Below are 21,143 nucleotides of genomic sequence, written 5' to 3'. Positions count from 1 at the left end.
ACTGACATTGCTTATGCAAAGTGAGCGTTGTCACCAATTTATGCACTCTCCAAGTGAAGACCACATAAATGCAGTTCTTCGGATATTTAGATATTTGAAGTCTGCACCTGAAAAGGACTTATGTTCTCAAAGCATGGTCATCTAAATATTGATGGTTATTCAGATGCAGATTGGGCAAGGTAATGTAATGTAGAAAATCCACATCGGGTTACTTCACATTCATGGAGGGAATTTGGTGACATGGAGGAGCAAGAAACAGAATGTAGTAGCTTTATCCAAAGGAGTTCAGTAGGCATGACTAAAGGGATTTGTGAACTTCTTTGGTTAAAAAGTTGCTTATCGAACTTGGGTATAGACCTACATCTACAATGAATCTCTTTTGTGACAACAAGGCTGCTATAGCCATTGCACGTAATCCGTTCAAAGCATGATCGTATTTAAACATGTTGAGGTGGATCGACACTTCATCAAATGTAAGCTTGAGGCTAAAGTGTTTCAGTTTCCTTTTGTGAAATCCGAGGATCAATTGGCGGATATTTTGACAAAGGCGATTTCCAGTAAAGCATTCCACAATTCACTGGATCACTTGGGCATTGGCGACATCTATGCACCAACTTGAGGGGGAGTGTTTGTGTGACTTGTGGATATTGACTTACTTTCCTTACACACCAAGGATTCCTATTTTATTTGTAATTTATTTACTTTAATTCATGATTTCCTACTGTAAATAGATTTAGGAATTTATTATTTATTTGTCCATTCAGGTTTTGTTGTATTATAAATATGACCTCCTACAAGGAGAAGAATACATAGAAAATTCCCACAAACAAATATTCTCTCATAGTTTTCATATTTTAGCACATGAGACCGCTAAACACACAGCTGTTGGCTTATAAGCCAGGAACTTCCACAACCACAAAAGGCTTTAGATTCACACTTTGCTTTGCAAGCAAGCTAGGTTGTGACATTTTTTGTTAATGTCCATGTCATGGATTGGTCGGACCAATCGGTTGCTTCCATTTGGCGCATTGGAAACGCTACACTTGCCCAACGGAATTCGGCAGTGGACTTTTAGCAGACAAAGAATGAACAATGTCTTGGCTTTGCTAGTTATCATGGGAAATGATTATGCATCTCTATACTCGGTTTTACCAAAAAAAATTAAAGAATAGTATAGCAGTGCGGCTTTACTCTGTGACACCCTGACCCAATTTTAACCATATATTTAATGTATTTAATTGTGAAATTACAATTTTATCCTCGGAGTAAGATCACGATAGTCATTTTTCGATGCGAAACGACTTTTGGGATTTGAGTGACACCATAGTGTGGAGCTCGTTGATATGAGTTCGTTGACACGAGTGGGCCCAAATCGAAATTTTAAGGGAGAAGTTACGGTCAACGGAAGTGTAGTGGCACAACCGTAAATATTTCAAAGCAAGAATTTAAAACAGTGAGAGGTGTATTTTGGTGTGTAAAGCCACTTTTACATCCCCTTACACCTTCGGGGGTTGTAAATGTGGTTTTTGCTCAAATGTGGAACATGTAAATCTAAAGATGTATAATTGATTTGTTTTGTCTTAATTCGTTTTTCTGTTAAATTTTTATTTTGTGTTAACTTTATAAAATTAATTTTGTGTTTGTTAAGTTTATTTTATTTTTTCAAACAAATAGACCTAAAAATATTTAAATTTGGAGAAAATATGATTTCATCCATAGAAAAATTATCAAAAGACACTACTACAAAAAGTGAAAAAGACAACCAGAAAAACACGACGGTCTAAGTGAAAACCGTCGTTGTTTTTTAAAAGACGACGGTTTTATAAAACCGCCGTGTAATAACACATTAGACAACTAAAAAATGGAGTTTCAAATGGCTGTTCATAAAACACGACGTACTTAATTTAAAAACCGACATCTTATTGAAATAGGATTTTCAAGAGGTAAAATCATAGCCAACAAATAACGGCGGAAGTTATGAACCGACCGACGTAGAAAGTAAAGACGACGGTTTCAAAAAAAGCCGTCGTTTTACCCGAAATTAACACGACCAAGTTTTCGTATAAGGCGCCGTATAATTACAAATAAATCCACGGTAAAATACAAAATACCGCCGTATTAAATTAATGTACAACTACGGCAAAGGTAAATATAACGACGTCTTTCTCATATTTCTACGACGACATCTTTAAATCTTACCAAGTTGGGGTTTTCATATAACGACGTATTATAGAATTTAACGTCGATTTGTCCACTTTATACGTCATACATTATATTTAAACCGTCGTCTGAATAAGAATTTTTTTAACAATTTATTTCTTGGATTTTGTTATCCTACATCGGTAGATCTACTTAACGACAAGAATTGAAATAACCACGACGGTTTATATAGAAAACCGCCGACATAATCAGATTATTCGAGATCACAAGGGTTAGGAAATCTTACAAGATGGAACTCGTTGCTCATCATAATCTTACCAAAGACAATATTTTAGAGGTTAATGATGTATGTGTATTTGTGTCTTTGGATACACAAACGCACATACACATTAACATCCAAAAATTGCTTCTGAAATTTGACGACGGCAGCCTCAGATTTGCAATCGAGAGAACAATTTGAAGTGAATGATGCGTGTGCGTTTGTGTATCTACACAAACGCACACACACATTCACATCCAAACAATTGCCTCCTAAAACTTCACGACGGCAGCCACAGATTTGCAATCAGAGAGACAATTTATTGAAAATTGGTGATTTGCAATCAGATTTGTAATCAGCCACAGATAACCAACATTCAAACAATTGCCTCCCAAGAGATGAGGTGAAAGAGAAAGGGGCAAGAAGAAGTTGAAACCCTAATCGAATACTAAAACTGAAAGAACCCGTGGAAAAAACCCTATTTATAATTAAAAAACCAAATCCACGTCGGTTATATTACACATAATGACGTTTAACAAAAATAATCCTCGTCGGTAACAAATACATTACGTCGTTTTCTTCTTACTTAAGACAAGAAACAACGACGGTATAACAAAACTATCGTTGTTTTATATTTTTATTTGATTTAAATCAGTCACCTAGAAAAGAAACTTTACAAATTCTAGAACATTAATTTCCTAGGAAAAAACTATATCTATAAGGCAATGCTTTTTGAAAAATAAACTATAAGAAAAAGGGGAAAAAATTATATTTATAATAAAAAAGTAAAATCCACGTCCGGTTATATTACACATAACGACGTTTAAAAATGAATCCACGTCGTGAAAAAATAATACGTCGTTTTAGTTTAGTGTTATCCACGTCGGTATATTACAATAAAACGACGTATATTATAAAAATAAACGTCGTAAATTTAAAACAACCGCCGTGTTAAATATTTCTACCATGACGCGAGATATTGAGTTATCGACTTTTATTTTGGAGTTTACTACGGCGGTACCTACAACACTACTGTCGTATTTATGTACAACGTCACAAGTTCAAATTAACGTCGTAGTTTGTCTATTAATACGTTGTCGTTCTATGTAAACCACCGTCTTATTACTATGAAACGGTTTGTATACATATACAACTTTTCGTCTACGACTTACACATGCACTGTTTCCAAACCCGAGAAAAATTTCAATCTCCCGAGAAAACTTTTCGTCTTTTTCCTTGTCGAGCATCGAGTATCTCATCGTCTTCCTCTTGTCTTCGTCGTCGCCTCTGAACTTAAACACCAAAATCCGAGAGAAAGCTTTCATTGCACGCAAAAGGTAAGCTTTCATTTCTCACTATTTTGTTGCTATTTTGCATGCTCATACTTGCTTTTGTTTTGAAAATCTTTTACCTTTTTCTGCGAAAATCATTTTTATTCTTTCCAAGTTTGATAAAATACACAGAAGAGAAAAGTTTCAACTTTGAACACAACTAATTCAACTAAATAAGACGACGGTAGCTTTGTATTTACGTGGTTAAATATGTAGACCACGACGGTTCGTCGATCGTCCTAGCGTCGTCTTAAAATTGATCTAAGTTGTTTTTAAAATGACGGTCAAATTTTTATTTGCTTGTTTAGTTGCAGGTTTGATTTCTCTGAACCATGGTTTTCGTTTTTCCTAATTTGATAAAATACAGAGAGAAAGAAAGTAGGGTTTGGTATCTTATATAGACGACGGTATCTTATTATTGACGCTGTGAATGTTCATACCACGACGTTATACTAAGATACCGTCGTCTATAAAAAGATGCCAAAGCTTTTTTTCTTTGTATTTTATCAAATTAGGAAAAACAAAAACCATGTTTCAGAGAAATTAAACCTGCAATCAAACATTCACAGAGAAAGAAAAATGTTTTTGGTTTCTTATAAATATGACGGTAGCTTATTATTCACGTCGTGTGAATATCCATAACACGACGTTATATTAATATTTACGTCGTGTTAATATGAATATCACGACGTCAGTAGAAATATCGCCGTAATAAGTTCTTATTACGTCTTATTTAATATTGTTTCGTCGTTGTTTAAACATTTATATTGTTTCTTCTTTAAACATTTATTACGTCTGATGTTATGTTATTACGTCCGTGTAAAATCTTATCATACGTCGTAGTTTATAAATAACCGTCGCTTGTGTTCTAATTTTTTCCCGAAATATTTTCACTTGCAGTGTTTGTTTATTCTCAGAACCATGGTTTCTCAAGACCAAAGTAAGTACTGCTCCAAAAAATGGAGGTAAGGAGCTTGAATGGTAACTCCTCAAGACAAGCCCTTGAAGAAGATGAAGTTTGTTTCATCTCACGAGACAGAACCAAGCAACACGACAACAATTTCGAGGATTCAAAGTCAGTCGAGGTATGAGCACAATGCCTCGTGTTGTGAAGAGAAAATTGCAGAAAATCAAGCCAGTTGTTGAGTACAATAAAGGGGGAAAGGATGTGGCCCTGCACATACTGAGATGCAGTCCTACATTGGTGTGTTGGCACGCTCCAGAGTCCCACTTGTGGAGAAGAAATGGGCTGAAATCCCCAATGATATAAAGGAGCAGATTTGGGAAGCCGTTGACATGGCTTTTGTGGTAGGTCAAGGGCAAGACCTCGGTGTTATCTTATGCTGCCAAGAAATGGAAGGATTTCAAGTCTACACTGACGAGGCATTATATCCTTCCATACATCAAGGAGAGGGAGAAATTAAGCCAACCTGAAGTATATAAATTCATAGAGAAAGCGAGAATGGGATGCCTTTGTAGCTTCAAGGTTATCCAAAGAATTTGAGTCTGTGCATTCTCAACATTCACAGATTAGGGAGAAACTTGAGTACAATCATCGATTGTCTCGAAAAGGATATGCTGGTTTGGAGGATCAATTGGAGGAAACCATGCCTGGGTAGAAATTGATCGATCTACCTTATGGAAGAAAGCTAGACAGGACAAACATGGTAACATCCCAGATCCAAAGGTGGCAGAGAAAGCAAAATTAATTGTAAGCCTACACACTCTGTTTTAAATTTTTATTAAACTATGTATAATTCTTATTACGCCTTATGTTATATTTTCCGTCGTGTCAATGATTTTACTACGTCCGAAATATTTTAAAAACGCCGTGAAAGATCTAAATGGAATCACAACTCGCTTTCGTAATTACAGCAAAAGACGCCGGTGGTTTATTTATTACGCTGCTTTAAACAACTAACCACGCCGTTTTAATTAACGCCGTTATAAATATATTATAACGCCGATTTCTATATTGGTGCCGTCTGAAATTATATAATGCGCCGCTTGTTTATAAATAACCGTCGTGTGTTTTCTTGTGCCGACTTTTTTGTATGTCTTTGTTTTAGGATGAATTGCAAAAACAAGTGGTGAAGGCACTGGGTATAATCGCAATAATGATGTGTTGACCTTGGCTTTGGGTCCCGAGCATCCAGGAGAGTAAGAGGGGTAGGTGCTGGGATTTCCCTAGGCAATTCTTCAATTTACCTAGACCACAGAGGGTAAAGTTTGCTGATCAATTGAAGGAAAGTGTAAGAATTGTCCTTCAAGAAGAGACTGAGAAGATGGAAGCTAGAACCAAACAATTAGTAGAGGCTGAGAGGGAACATTTACTAAGTCAGCTTTCCCACCTCATCCCCAATTTTGATCCAAGCATGCTTAAACCGAAAACTAGCCCCTCTCAAAACCAAGGTCTACAGACAAAGTCCCAAAAATCCAATGTCCGATAAAGCAAGCTGTTCTGGGGCTGAAGGGAGATCCCAACATTTAGAGGATGATACTGCCAAAAATGGGGAACAGCAGGAAGAAACGGTAACATAACTGAACTTTGAATTCTCTGTGTTTTTTTAACATTAGACGTCGTTATTATGAATAAACCCGTCATTTTAAAAACATACCACGACGATTTTATAAATAACCCGTCGTGTTTATTTAAATATCACGTCGTATTTAGTTTACTTGTTTTACACGCCATTAGACGTCGTACTTGTGGTTTTTAGACGACGGTTTTAGTCCTTAACGACGTAATATACAATTACCACGACGTTTATTATTTACCATCGTTTAATAATTTTAAGACGTCCATAATTCTTACATACCGTCCTTAGGTTATGCCTTACCACGACGTTTTGGTTTAATTTTTTACTCTGTACAAACTGTCTTATATATATTTCTTTATTATTTAAAACAGAAATCTGGGGCTTTAGATAATCAAGATGAAGAGAAGAAAGAAGAAAATAAAGATGAACAGAAGATGGGAGAAACAAAAGATGAAGGGAAGAAGGAAGAAAAAAAAGAGAAAAAAGATGAAGGCCAAAAGGAAGACACAAATGATGAAGAGAAGAAAGAAGAAAAACAAGATGAAGAAAAGCATGACGAGGAGGTATATTCTCATAACTTTGCCTTTTTAATTTGTTTTTCACATTTCAGACGTCGATATTTTTCTTTAAACCGTCGTTTGTTTTCACATTAGACGTCGGAATTTATTTTCTACGACGTAATAAATTATCTAAAACGACGGTATTTAATTACCGTCGTTTAAATTATAATCAGACGACGTTTTTTAATTTAAACCGTCGTTTTTAATGAATTACCACGTCATTTTATTTTGCTTTATTTCTTTAAACAGGGTAATGAAGTAGTTGATTATTCCAATGTGGAGGTGCCATCTTCCTTACAGTCCCTTTGTCGTTATGTTGAAACGACACTAAAGCCTCAGGAGAAGATCATGACCTTCAACATTGAGAAGGAGGTGTTTGCTGCAGATCGAAGTACCTTCGTCTTGCATGAAGATATTATATAGTTTGCAGGCATGGAAGAAATTGGGGCTACTGTGGTTGCAGTATATATGAGGTTTGTCCTAATCAAATATCAAACATTATATCATAAGACGTCGGTTGTTTAATTATTGCGTCGTTTTAAACCACTAACCACGTCGTTTTTTTACCGCCGTGATAAATTAGTTATCACGCCGCTTCTATTTCGCCGCCGATGAAATTGTATAATACGTCGCTTTGTGTATAAATAACCGTCGTTTGTTTTATATATTTAGGGGCTTATATGATCTTTTGAGAGAAGCAAATATGTGCAGCATGGTTGGCTTTATCGACCCTGCTCAAGTTAGTGCCAACGCTGGGTCACTAATCGGCGGATCATGAATTGTAGCCATCGAATTCAGAAAACAGATGGTGAACAGATTTTCATGATGCCTTACAATCCAGGGTTAGTCTCCTTAAAAGGATTTTGTTTGTATGATTTTCACTAATTGACCACTTATAAAACTGTTTAACTAATTCTGTGTCGTTTGAAACATCTAACCACGTCGGTTATTTATTTATTGAGTCGCTTGAAACAACTAACCACGAGGTAGTTAATTATCGCCGTGATAAATTTATAATGACGCGATGATTAAGTTATTACGTCGTGTGAAACTATATAATACGCCGGTTTTTATAAATATACGCCGCTTTCTCCGTGCTGACTTTTATATTAACCGTCGCTTTTATTTTATTTTTGTGCAGCCGTCATTGGTCTTGCTGATTGTGAGGGCAAAGAAGGAAACCGCTTTATTTTCTGGATCCTCCGCTCGGAAATCGTGGTTGATGAGGAGGGCAAAAACATCGTGAACAGTGCTTTAAAAATTTATAATTCCTACATAGGCGCACCAGGCCGTAAAGCACCAATTTGAAAACTCGCCAGCACACCAAAGCAACCCAAAGAAGGTCGAATGCGGGTATTATGTGATGCGCCATGAGGGACATCATCATGGATCCTTCCTTGGAGTTTGAGAAGAAGGTAAGAATAAAATTTTCAGAAACATTTTTTGTGGTTTTTTGTATTATCAACGACGGTCATTTAAAATTACCGTTGTTGAATCGATAGACTACGTCGGTTATGAGAAAAAAACGTCGTCTGTGTCTGAATTTCTTTTATTTTGTAAAGCTTAATAATCATTGTTTATGGATTGCAGTTTGCCAAGGGAAAAGATCAATCGCCATACCCCCAAGCAGCCATTGATGAAGTCAGGAAAGAATGGGCAGAGTTTGTTTGCCTTCATATGGATTAGAGGATTTTTGGAACACTTGATATTTTTATATGTACTAATTTTGTCTATAATATATAATGTACCAATTTTGTCTATAATATACATCCTTTTTTTCCCTGAAAATTTGCTGAGGTTTTCATAATATAAAAGAAAAAACAAATTGCGTAACCGACGTGTAATAACTTTCCAACGACATAATTATGTAAAAAACCGACGTAAAATGATATTTAGACGTGATGGGACGTACATAAGACGTCGTTTTGATGACAATTTCGCCATGGTTTCGCTTTTAAACGACATCCTTTTGAACAAGTAAGTCGTTTATTAGGGTTTAGGTTAATACCTTATAACGACGGTGATTAGGTCGTGGAATATGTATTTTATGTCTGATGGTGAAACATCCGCCATGGTTTCTCTTTTAAACGACGTCCTTTTTACATGTGAGTCGTTTATTATTATTTACAAAGTCGTGGTTTGTTGTTGATATAAGAATATTTTATTATTTTTAATTCAAAATTTTAAAAATAAATTTAAAATAAATTCAAAAAATTCAACTTCAACTCCTATGAAGTCATTGATATATTTTCTTCCCCCTAAAACCCAAAAAAATGCAGTTTGTGTAATAAAAGATTAAAATGACCAACCTAAATAAAATTGTTTTGATGAGTCATAGCATCACTTATATAGTTTGATGGTTTAGGGTTTAGGGTTTGGGGATTAGGTTGTTATTTATTAGGTTTATGGTTAAAGTATAATTTTTGGGGTTTAGGGTTTATGTTTGTTATTTATTAGGATGTAAAACCATAAACAATTTTATAAAATTAAATTTTACAAATATATAATTTATGGTTTTAAAGTTTAGGGTATTACTTTTAACGACGGTGATTGAGTCGTAGAATATTGAGTTTACGTCGTATGGTAAAAATACGACGTCATTTCTCTTTTAAACGACGTTTTGTTTACACGTGAGTCGTTTATTATTATTTACAACGTCGTTAGTTACTTAAACCCGCCGTGGTTTGTTGTTGATATAAGAATATTTTATTATTTTTAATTCAAAATTTTTAAAATAAATTCAAAAAATTCAACTTCAACTCCTATGAAGTCATTGATATATTTTCTTCCCCCTAAAACCCAAAAAAATGCAGTTTGTGCAATAAAAGTTTAAAATGACCAACCTAAATAAAATTGTTTTGATGAGTCATAGCATCATTTATATAGTTTGATGGTTTAGGGTTTAGGGTTTAGGGATTAGGGTTGTTATTTATTAGGGTTTATGGTTAAAGTATAATTTTTGGGGTTTAAGTTTTATGTTTGTTATTTATTAGGATGTAAAACCATAAACAATTTTATAAAATTAAATTTTACAAATATATAATTTATGGTTTTAAAGTTTAGGGTATTACTTTTAACGACGGTGATTGAGTCGTGGAATATTGAGTTTACGTCGTATGGTGAAAAATCCGACGTCGTTTCTCTTTTAAACGACGTTTTGTTTACACGTGAGTCGTTTATTATTATTTACAACGTCGTTAGTTACTTAACCCCCGACGTGGTTTTTCATAGTTTTAACGCCTTTTTTGATTTTTCATGGTACATAGTTTTACCACGACGTCCTTAATGTAATAAGCGTCATGTTTAATGTTAAATTTTAACGACGCGTGTTTTTTCGGTCGATGTTTTAAAAAGCGCGCTTTCTTAAAATATTCGCGGGACCTAAAATTTTCAGATTTGGCTCTTATTTTTATACTTCTAACCCTGAACCCTAAAATTTTCAATTTCGCGCAACATAACATTTCGCTCTCTCACTTCATCTCTAATTCAAAGTTGGGCCAAAGTTGTGTCAAATCCAATTTGGTCATAATCATGTGAGCTCGCCAACTGTAAGTACAAACCCTCTCTTCCCCTTGTAAATTCATTGAATGATATATTACGTTATTTTGTTAAAGGGTTTTAGGTATATGTTTTGCGATCTGTTAATAATGTTGTTGGAGGTATGAGTTCATGGATTTTCTGCTTAATGTTTTCTTGATCACTCTCTGTTATGTTGAATTGGGAATGGATTTCATTTTGTCGGATCTTTTAATCACTCTCTGTTATGTTGAATTGGGAATGGATTTATTGTTTTCATGCTTAGTATATGTTGGTTTCATGTATATGTTGGTTTCTTGCTTGGTTTCATGTCTATGTTGTGTTCTTAATAGGGTTTTGGGATCTTGAAAATAAACTGGATATCGACGCGTTTTGGCATATACGATTTACGGTTTTTACTTTAAACCGTCGTTTTATTACTATACACGACGGTGTTATTTAACTACCGTCGTGGTTATAATTAGACGACGTAAAATCCGTGCCTATATATGTCAAATACGCCTGCTTTTGTTTAAAAACCGCCGCTCTGTTGTATATTACTTGCTATTATACTTTATATAATCTGCTATAGTGATGGTCATTGCTTGTCTTTTCACTTTATTATATATAATAGGTATAGTGTCGGAGATGGATAAGTCATGGATGCACTCGGATAGAAGATCAAGGCATATGAGTTAGGGTGGAAGCATTTTTGAACTTTTCAGAGAAAATCTTCTAACTACCACACATATCCGCTGTCCATGTGTTAAATGTGTTAATTTGAAATTGTTTGGGGTTGGAATTATAATGGATCACTTATACTTTAATGGAGTTGACCAAAGCTATAAGAATTGGACATTTCACGGAGAACCTTGGGAAGCAAACTACTAATGCTAGTAGAAATGTTGAAGAAGATGATGACCATAGTAGGTACAGTTTTGTGTCGAATAAATAGAGATGGATGATAATGATTTTGGTGATTTTGGATCTGATCCTTATGAGTTTGCCAATGTGATTGGGGATGGAGATCAACCATTGTACCTGGTTGTAGAAAGTACACGAAGTTATTGGCATTAGTGAAGTTGTATAATTTGAAGGCAAAATATGGGATGAGTGATGTCTGCTTTTACTGAATTATTGATACTTCAAGGCGATTTGCTTCCAGAAGGAAATACAATACCGCCTCTATGTATGAGGCAAAAAGACTTTGTGTGCATTGGGGCTGAGTTATGAGAAAATGCACGCATGCCCCAATGATTGCATCTTGTATAGGAAGGAGTATGAGGATTTAACTCATTGTCCTAATTGTGGTATCTCAAGGTGGAAGGAAGGCAAAGATTCAATCTTGAAAGAGGGTGTGCCAGCGAAGGTGGTGTGGTATTTTCCTCCAATTCCAAGGTTTAAAAGGATGTTTCGATCACATGAGACCGCTAAGAGTTTGACTTGGCATGCTGCTAGAAAATCAATTGACGGTTATATGTCTCATCCATTGCGGATTCCCCGTCCTTGGAAACTTCTTGATGATAAATGGCCCGAGTTTGGTAATGAGCCGAGAAACTTGAGATTGGCTCACATCCGATGGATTCAATCCCCACAGCTTCTCTAAGTAGCGATATAGTTGCTGGCCGCTTATCTTAGTTACATATAATCTCCTCCATGGTGTGCATGAAACGAAAGTTCATGATGTTGACCTTATTGATTTCCGGTCCTAAACAACCCGGAAATGATATAGACGTCTACTTGGAGCCTTTGATTGATGATTTAAAATCTTTGTGGGATGGGATTGGAGGAGTGTATGATGCACATAATGGAGAATACTTTACACTCGAGCTGCATTAATGTGGACAATTAATGATTTCCCCGCCTATGGAAACTTATCTTGTGTTGTTAAAGGATAAAAGCTTGTCCAATATGCGCGATGATACACCTAGTCACAGTTGAAAAATGGCCACAAAATTTGTTACATTGGGCATAGAAAATGGTTACCGATCAATCATCCATATAGGAGGCAACGTGCCTTTTAATGGGAAACTGAATATGGCACGCCTCTGAGCCATTAACCGGAGAAGAAGTATATGGTTGAAGATGGTGACAGAGTTTGTTGGAAGAAGAAATCAATATTCTTTGATCTCGAGTATTGGAAATACCTTCCTGTGAGGCATGTCCTAGATGTTATGCACATTGAGAAGAATGTTTGCGATAGTATCATTGGTACATTGCTGGAGATCCCTGGAAAAAATAAAGATGGGATTGCTGCTCGATTAGATTTATTGAACATGGGGGTCAAAACTGATTTGCAACCCGAGTATGGAGAAAGACGTACTCGTTTGCCTCCCGGGCCTTGGAATTTGTCAAGAGCAGAGAAGAGAGAGGTTTGCAATTCTTTCTATGGTATGAAGGTCCCTGAAGGTTATTCTTCAAATATAAAAAATCTTGTATCTTTACAAGATTCAAGACTTCTTGGCCTTAAATCACATGATTGTCATACCTTAATGCAACAATTGCTCCATGTGGCAATTCGTTCTGCTTTGGAGAAGCCTGCAAGGTATGCAATAACTCGCTTTGTGCTTCTTCTTCAATGCTATATGTGCAAAGATTGTTGATGTTTCCAAGCTAGATAAGTTGGAAGAAGATGTAGTAATTACTTTGTGTTTGCTTGAGAAGTACTTTCCCCCTTTATTCTTTGATATCATGGTTCATCTAGTAGTACATCTTGTCAGAGAAGTTCGTTGTGTGGGCCAGTATATTTTAGATGGATGTATCCGTTTGAAAGATATATGAAAGTGCTAAAGGGGTATGTTCAGAATCGTACTCGTCCCGAAGGTTGCATTGCTGAGCGGTATATAGTCAAGAAGTCAGAGTTTTGTACCGAGCATTTATCCGATGTTAGTACAGTTGGAGTGCCTTCAAGCCAAAAGATGGGAGTTTCAAAGCCATTATCAGTTGTACACAGTGAGCGAGTTGATCGGGACCTGCTTGAACCAAGCACATCTATATGTCTTGGAGAATACGGAGGAAGTCCTACCTTATATCGAGTACGTATGAGTTTTATTCTTTAAGTTTCCATTTTAAATTATTTCTTATGTTTATCTTATATGTTTGGGACTGTAATACTTGAATTTTGTGTGTCATGTAGGCAATATATGATCCACATCCGGACCGCTTATCCAAAATTTAGAAAGAGAACAAAGTGGCTGCAGGATAAGCACAATAGCACTTTCATTCAATGGCTACGCTTCAAGGTATATGTTATTGAATAACATATTGGACTTTTAATTTTCTTCTTTCTATGTTAGATTGAATTAAGTTATGATTAATTTGCAGGTTCAAAGTGAACTTAATGAGGAAGACAATCATGGCGTATCAGAAAATTTAAGGTGGCTAGCAATGGTCCAAGCATAGCAAAGGCATTATATAGGAGCTATCTCATTAAAGGTATTAAATTCAACATCAAGGCACAAGATGATGTGCGGACAACTCAAAATAGTGGAGTTTATTTACTTGCACATACTATGCAAGTTGCTAGTGTCAAGGATAAAAACCCAATTCTCTCAAATATGGGTTTCTATGGTGTCATTCAAGAAATTTGGGACCTTGACTACCAAAAGTTTACAATCCCAGTCTTTAGGTGTGATTGGATTGATAATACTTCTGGTCTTGTAGTGGACGAACTTGGATTTACCCTTGTAGATTTGAGTAAAATTGGACATAGGAATGACCAATTTGTTTTGGCTTCTCAAGTCAAACAAGTATTTTTTGTTGACGACCCGATGCATCGTGGTTGGTCGGTAGTGTTATCAATGCCTAATAGAGAATATAATGATGTTATTGGTGATGATGTCTTAGGTGATGTGAGAATTGAGTGTGAGCCATTTACTAGGGGGATGCCAAATGTTGACACATTTGATGAAGTGGTGGTTGAGTTAGGGAGTCAAAATATTCGAGATGGGTGTGAAGATATATGGGTTGAATGATGCTTTTAATTGGCAGTGTATGACATTAATTTTGTAATATATTGTAATGTGATTTCTTCACTTTCATTATACAGGTTTTGGCCACAAAACAATCAGTACAAAAATTACTGGTTCCAGATTACAAAACACGACGGTTTTGATAAAAATGTGAAAAACAAATGTCTGTTCTAATAAATAACGACGTTTTGGAGCATTCAACGACCGCAATATATTTACCGACGTCTTAAAGCAAAGTAACAATGAAGAACCACGACGCTATTGTGAAACAGTAATCCAGGATAACACGTCGGACAAGCATAAAGAACCGCCATGTAATTCAAAATAACACGACTCCAATCCCATAACACCGACGTCTAAAAGACGAGAACTTTAACCTGAACGTTACAAAAGACGACGTCGTCATGAATTTACCACGTCGCATGTTCTTTCATAAACGAAGTGGAAAAGGATGAATTCACGACGGTATTTGAAGTCCATTAAATTTGTCGACGTTAAGATTTATGAATTAGACGACGTTAATTTTTTTAATGAAGACGTATAAATTATTAAACACGACGGTCTTTTTCATGGTACCGACGTTGTATATAGAGGACAACGTCGTCCTTATAAATTACTGTGTCGTAATTAATGACCCTATCATTTTTTCCACGTCGTTTATTTTCAAAATATGACGTATAAATTATGTAATACGGCTCTCATTTATTTGGAACCGACGTTGTTTATTCATTTCAACGTCGTCTAAGTAAATACATACGTCGTAATTAATGAACCTGACATCTATTTCCACGTCATAATTCGTAGAAAAATCGAAGTGGAAAATATATTTTATGATGGTATTTGAAGTCCATTAAACTTGTCGACATTAAGATATATGAATTAGACGACGTCAATTTTTTAAATGAAGACGTATAAATTATTAAAGACGACAGTCTTTTTAATGGTGACGACGTTGTATATAGACTACAACGTCGTCATTATAAATTACTGTGTCGTAATTAATGACACCATCTTTTTTCACGTCGTTTATTTTCAAAATATGACGTATAAATTCTGTAATACGGCTCTCATTTATTTGGAACCGACGTTATTTATCAAATTCAACGTCGTCTCTGTAAATATATGCGTCGTAAGTAATGACCCTGACACCTATTTCCACGCATAATTCATAAAAAATCGAAGTGGAAAATTTATTTTACGACGGTTGTGGGAAATGTTGTGACGTAGTAGGTTTCAATAACGTCGTCTATTATGATTGTAAAGATGTCGTATTTATATTTGTCATCTGTTTCCTTTTTAACGACGTTTTTTTTGTTGGAGTTGGTCGCTATTCTCATCCTCGACTGTTTTTTTTATGTCTTTTTGCAGCACAAAGACGTCGGTTTTTATTTTTTGATGACGTGCTTTGTTTTAACAACGACAGTTATTCACCGTCGTGGTTTTGTTATGGAAAAGATGTCGGTGGATTCCACGACCATTTGAAAACAGAATACACGACGGTGAATTCCCGTCGTGGTTTTCCTTTTTTGTAGTAGTGAGAACAAGATGCTCTATATATATATTACTTATTAATAAATTGATTAATTATGAGTTTCATTGTAGAAGCGTAATCAGCAATAATGAATTATTTTATTTTATGCGGCTACAAATTAAGTATGAAGTTTTGTCTAGCAACTACTCTAGCTGCGCGTCTTGGGCAAGTAGGTTTACATTAAGCCTTTTTGCTCACATTTGTCCACCTTTTCTCACATTTTCTCATGTAGGCCCCGCCTGTAAGAGATGTAAAAAATGATGCACATGTTTATCTAAATTTGCATCTCATGGTTGTGATGCAAATTTACAATCATTTACACCTGCCCATTGCAAGTGATTCCGATCACAAATGGTATATATTTAACATACATCTTATTATACAACCCCCTACTGGAGATGCTCTTACTAGATGATATTATGTTAAGTTCGATTTAACGCGCTAAAACCTTTCACAATTTAAAATACCCAACTTAGACCTGTTTACAGATTATATCTCCTTCATTTTCCCTTCCGTTATTGTTCTAAGTTTAAGTTAACATCAAATGCCTTTCGAATAAAAACTCTGTTGCAAAGCTCTTTCAGGATTTTTTTTTTCTTTACTTTCCCTAAACCAAAATTGAAGAAAGTGTTGTACCATTTTTTTCCCTCTCTTAGCAACAACAACAACAACCAAAAAACCACTGAATAAAATTGACCCAAAAAAAACAAAAGCTGTCATTGAACAAAATTACTGGGATAAATTATGAACCAAGAAAAAGAAAGAAGCCTAGAACTTCACCCATCCTATTTATGTCAATTTTGGACAATTAAAAACTGAAATTAATTAGGAGACTTCAAAGAAAGAATTAGCCAAATGAGAGAATTGACTTTGCAGAGAAAATAGATCTCAGAAACAAGAAGAAGAATTGTTAGGTTGCTATTGAAAGATCCCATAAAGAAAACATTTGTATAAAAAAAAGTGAGAAACAGTTAGAAGACAAGGAAAGATGAAGGAGAGGGCGAAGCAACCAACGCTTACGGAAGAAAATAAGGTCTGAAAGAAAAAAAAAGTCACAAAATATATCAACAGAGCATGTGCAGATGCTAATCTCACAATCTGGGTTGGGCCACTTCAGTTTTCCAGCCCAAAGATGTGTTAAAACTGAACAAATGGGGTCAATAAAAATATCTCCGAAGAAATATTCTGCTGTTGAGATGTACAAAAAATTCATCCAGGGCTTGTGGACGGTCCCTTCTTTCTGCCTAAGAGAGAAGACCGAGTGATTAGAGAAAGGGTGAGAAAGAAGCAAGCTGTGGTGACGAGCACCTTCCAGCCACGGAGGACACCGGAGTTATTGCTGCCTGTGGTGGTTGTAACTGTGATATCATCCTGTTGCTCTTCTTCTTCGTCTGGTAAACATACAAAATGAGAGAAAACCTCCTCTGGAAAACATATATACCAGACAAAATATAGATTCATTTATTATTTTGCTTTATTTTATTTTATTTTATTTTATATTTGGAAATAGTTGGAGTAAAATTACGAAACGCGTCAATAAAACATCACACCTGCCTTACCTTCTTCATCAGAGTCCCCAAGGATCATATTGAACGATAATCGATCATAAGGAGAATCTGTAGAAATACTCATCATATTATGATTCTCTTCTTGTTGCACCTGCACAAGTCGGATGCCCAACTCCTTAACCAGAAGCCCAGATTTCATAATTACAGAAACAACCACTTCATCGCCCCCTTGGAACTGATCATCCTCCAAACTCCAGTGGCTTAACCATATCATGTCTTCTCCTTCATCTGGAATACCGTAGTGTGATGGTTCATACGCCCCCCTCAGACCCTTGCTCTTATTTTTGACTCTTATATGTGTCAAAGAATTGTGTTGGATAATAGGAGAATCATAGCCAGCATTCAAATAGACAACCAAGAAAATCAAGCCTCGAGTTCTGTGATTATCAAGTAATGGCACAGTAAAAGATATAGAGGACCCTCTGCTTTTATGGCTGAATTGGCCAGGAACCTCATTCCCACCAAAAAATGTGCTGTATATACCAGATTCAACCAGTCCCTATATATATGCAATAGAACTGACAATATTAGTCAACTCTTTCCTGTGATCATATGAGAGAGAAAGAGAGAGAGAGAGAGAGAGAGAGAGAGAGAGGCGCACACCTGGACGGGAATTGGATCATCCTTTTGTAAAATGGGTGCCATTGATTCCAACAAGTTGCTCAATCCAAAGATGTTGATCCTTTCTGCATCTCCACTTTCAATGGCTAGTGACTTGAACTTGTACTGCCACTCAACTAGGTTGTTGCGATTAAATGATGTGGCTGTCTCTACGGAACGGGATTGATATGTTGTTTTCTCCAATAAAATGCAATCTACAATATCCAAGTTGTTTACTTTTGGTAACCCTAGAAGCGATTTGAGACTCATACACATGGAAAAAGAGAGTTTATCGAGCCTCGCTAATCCTTTGATACAATTTGGTAGGCTACAAATTGGATTATTCCCTAGATTTAATCTTTGCAATGACGACATATTACTAAAATCCATAGGAAAGGCATCATCCGAAAGATTGCACCCCCAAAGACTTAATTCTATTAAAGAGCATGGTAAAGAACACAAGATACTCAAACTTCTTTCTAGCCATAATTCACTTATTGGAATTCCATCTGTCTCAAGCACTTTTAACGAGTCCATGTTCCTCAACATCTCAATTGATAACTCCTTTAGATTTGAGCAACCAGATATAATAAATGTTTCAAGTGATTTTAGCATACAAATGTTCTTGGGAAGCAACCTAATCTTTTTGCAATCTTTCATATTCAAGTAAATAAGTCTCTCTAGGTTTCCAATGGATCCATGGACATAAATCAGGCTCGTGCAGTCTACTAGAACCAATTTCTCTAGATTTGGGCAATATGAGAATTCAATGGTTTCTGCAAGGGAATGAGAATGGCTGAGATCAAGGGTCTTCAAGGACGGAAGATACTGTAGAGGACAAAATGTACAGAAGAAAACAATGTGGGGAGTTAATTTTTACAAATATATAATTTGTTATCAAACTAAAAGCCTAATGAAAATGACAAAGAAATTGAAAAGGGTAGAGAGTGACATACTTTTGTTCCCTTGAATACTTGTCTCAGATTGCTGTATTGCATTTCAAGAACAATAATGCTTCCCACAGGAAAATCGACGGGTATAGAATCTAAAGGAAATTCACGCCAACACAACCATCTTAGTCCACTACAAAATTCTGCGTAACATCCGCGGAGTTTTACATGACTAAGATGGAGTAGTTTTAGTTCCTGCATCCGTGAAAATGCATTGGTTTCCAAGACTTTCTCATTTGAGTTTATAGTAGGGTACATGTGCATGTCCAGGACAAGACCTTCAATTGTTTCCGTACCCTACAAAAGAAAAGGAAAAGACATTTGGAAAGTTTTTAGAAGAGGAAAAACAAAAATGTGTACAAATAACGCATATTTCTTACATTCTTTTCCGTCAAGATTTTGAAAGAGTCCTTATGATGCCATACTCTACTACGCTTCCAAGGCTCCTTTGATTCTAGGCGAACAATTTCTCTTCCCATTCCACGAATCAGGTCGTGCATCCACACCTTGTCCCATCCATCAATAATCACCAAACATCTATCGATGAGATTTTGAATGCCAACAATTGTATAGAAATCACATCCATCTAGTATTTTAGCAATGTAATCTTTGTCCATTCCGATAAAGAAACAAGCAATGTGGAGGAATAATTTTTGGTCATGGTCATCTTGCAAAGAGTCATAGCTTACTCTTAGTTTATTTATTATTTCACCATTTGGAATAACTTCTAACTTCTCCAATGCACTTTTCCATAGACATACACTTTCCCCCAACAAAGAAGAACCTAAAACTTTGAGAGCTAATGGAAGTCCTCCGCAATGATCGACTAGCTTCTCTGAATATTCCGTGTAATCTTCAACAGGATGGTCTTGGCCAAAAGCGTGCCAACTGAAGAGCTCCAATGATTCTTTTTAGTCAAAGTTCCAACTGCATACGCCTCAGTAATTTGATGAGCCTTTAACAATCTTGTACGCCTAGTTGTTATGATGATTTTACTTCCGGGATAAAATCGATCTTTCACTTGAAATACTGCATCTAATTGGTCCATATGATCCACATCATCGAGAACAAGAAGAACCCTTTTAGAGCTTATTGCATCTTCAATCTTAATTAATCCCTCACTAACATTGCTTACTTTCATTTTTCTCCCATTCAAAATATCAGAAAGAAGTTGTGTTTGTATTTGAACTAAGCCATTGGGTTGATGTGAAACTTCTTTGATATTTTCAAGGAAGCTGCTTCCTTCAAATATTCTAAAGTTTGAATTATAAACAGTCTTTGCGATGGTTGTTTTCCCTATTCCGCTCATCCCATAGATTACAAGTACGCCAACATCAGTTGACCTCCGATGTAACCAGAAATTAATTCTTTCGACTCGAGAATGCATTCCAACCAAGTTGGGAGAAACACTCAATGGTGTGCGACTTAGTTTGACTCCAATCACTTTAACTATTTTCTTGATGAACTTCGACTCGTACCTAAAAAATTGCAATAAAAATGAAAGAGAATTCAAACATGCATGCATGATTTCATATACAAGTTATAAAATACCATGGAAATAAGTTCAGAAAGTTAGAAGGTACAAATATATGATAGATGAGTGCTGAAAGAGTTAGATAGAACTTAAAACTATGTTTGCAATAACAGCTGCATAATAGGTCTTTCTCTGTCTTTGCATCTCAGTCCCGGATGCCTTTAGAAGAATCTGGATTGCTGAGGGTGTCTTGAGTGTTTTTGTGGATGTGTTTTTATCAATAATTTTTATTTTATTTTATTTGAAAGGACAGAATCTATCAAAATTTTGAACCAAATAAAGAAACTAATTCAGTTGGTAGTAGGAATGAAATTACCCATGAGCTTGATTTTGCAAGACCATCCCTGCCAGATCTGCAACCTCTGCAAGTGCCTCTCTCCATGCCTTCACCTTCAGCAGCGGTTGAGTTTTTTGGTGTCTAGCAAATGCCTTTGCAAGACTTCCTGTCTGCTTCTTTACATGGGATGGATACACATCGTAGAAGACAGGCAAAACGACATGGGCATCTGAGGTCTTTCTCTTGCGTTCAAGTATCATCACCACTCGTCAAGGCACCATCCGGATGACGCGTAGTCTTCGAGAACACAACGACAGAAGTTCGTGAGTGTTTGATTGCTTTCTGC

The 21,143-nt window shown here is 35.9% G+C and overlaps 2 protein-coding genes across 5 annotated transcripts; both read right to left on the bottom strand.

The window, feature by feature from the left end:
* Nucleotides 1-16,754: 16,754 nt before the first annotated feature.
* LOC148917160 (TMV resistance protein N-like) lies at nt 16,755-21,062 on the bottom strand. Of its 4 annotated transcripts, none has more exons than XM_089053563.1 (6): nt 20,837-21,062; nt 19,367-20,464; nt 18,993-19,283; nt 18,040-18,864; nt 17,419-17,935; nt 16,755-17,292 (listed from the first exon to the last, which is right to left on the bottom strand). In XM_089053563.1, the coding sequence occupies exons 2-6, from the start codon at nt 19,601-19,603 to the stop codon at nt 17,078-17,080; spliced, it is 2,085 nt and encodes a 694-aa protein (XP_088909689.1). In that variant the 5' UTR covers nt 19,604-20,464; nt 20,837-21,062; the 3' UTR covers nt 16,755-17,077. The 4 variants fall into 4 exon arrangements, with proteins under 4 accessions (XP_088909689.1, XP_088909691.1, XP_088909690.1 ...); XM_089053565.1 differs by having other exon boundaries at nt 16,755-17,259; nt 20,837-21,061; XM_089053564.1 differs by having other exon boundaries at nt 17,428-17,935; nt 20,837-21,060.
* On the bottom strand, nt 19,813-21,057 carry LOC148917161 (disease resistance protein RUN1-like). Its single transcript, XM_089052373.1, has 2 exons — nt 20,837-21,057; nt 19,813-20,464 (listed from the first exon to the last, which is right to left on the bottom strand). Exons 1-2 carry the CDS (start codon nt 21,055-21,057, stop codon nt 19,813-19,815), a joined length of 873 nt encoding a protein of 290 aa, XP_088908499.1.
* Nucleotides 21,063-21,143: the final 81 nt, after the last annotated feature.

The sequence above is a fragment of the Prunus mume genome, linkage group LG5 (assembly GCF_029339155.1).
Source record: "Prunus mume cultivar Tortuosa linkage group LG5, ASM2933915v1, whole genome shotgun sequence".
NCBI lineage: Eukaryota > Viridiplantae > Streptophyta > Magnoliopsida > Rosales > Rosaceae > Prunus > Prunus mume.
This window is presented reverse-complemented; position numbering and strand designations above follow the sequence as displayed.

What these genes read in the sequence shown, in the direction of transcription:
- LOC148917160 (XM_089053563.1), bottom strand. Translation starts at nt 19,603, where the DNA reads ATGGACAAAGATTACATTGCTAAAATACTAGATGGATGTGATTTCTAT. An exon ending in AAATCTTGACGGAAAAGAAT is followed by an intron (nt 19,284 to 19,366) that starts GTAAGAAATATG and finishes TTTCTTTTGTAG; the next exon opens with GGTACGGAAACAATTGAAGG. An exon ending in AAGTATTCAAGGGAACAAAA is followed by an intron (nt 18,865 to 18,992) that starts GTATGTCACTCT and finishes TGTCCTCTACAG; the next exon opens with TATCTTCCGTCCTTGAAGAC.
- LOC148917161 (XM_089052373.1), bottom strand. Translation starts at nt 21,057, where the DNA reads ATGATACTTGAACGCAAGAGAAAGACCTCAGATGCCCATGTCGTTTTG. An exon ending in TTGCAAAATCAAGCTCATGG is followed by an intron (nt 20,465 to 20,836) that starts GTAATTTCATTC and finishes GCAATTTTTTAG; the next exon opens with GTACGAGTCGAAGTTCATCA.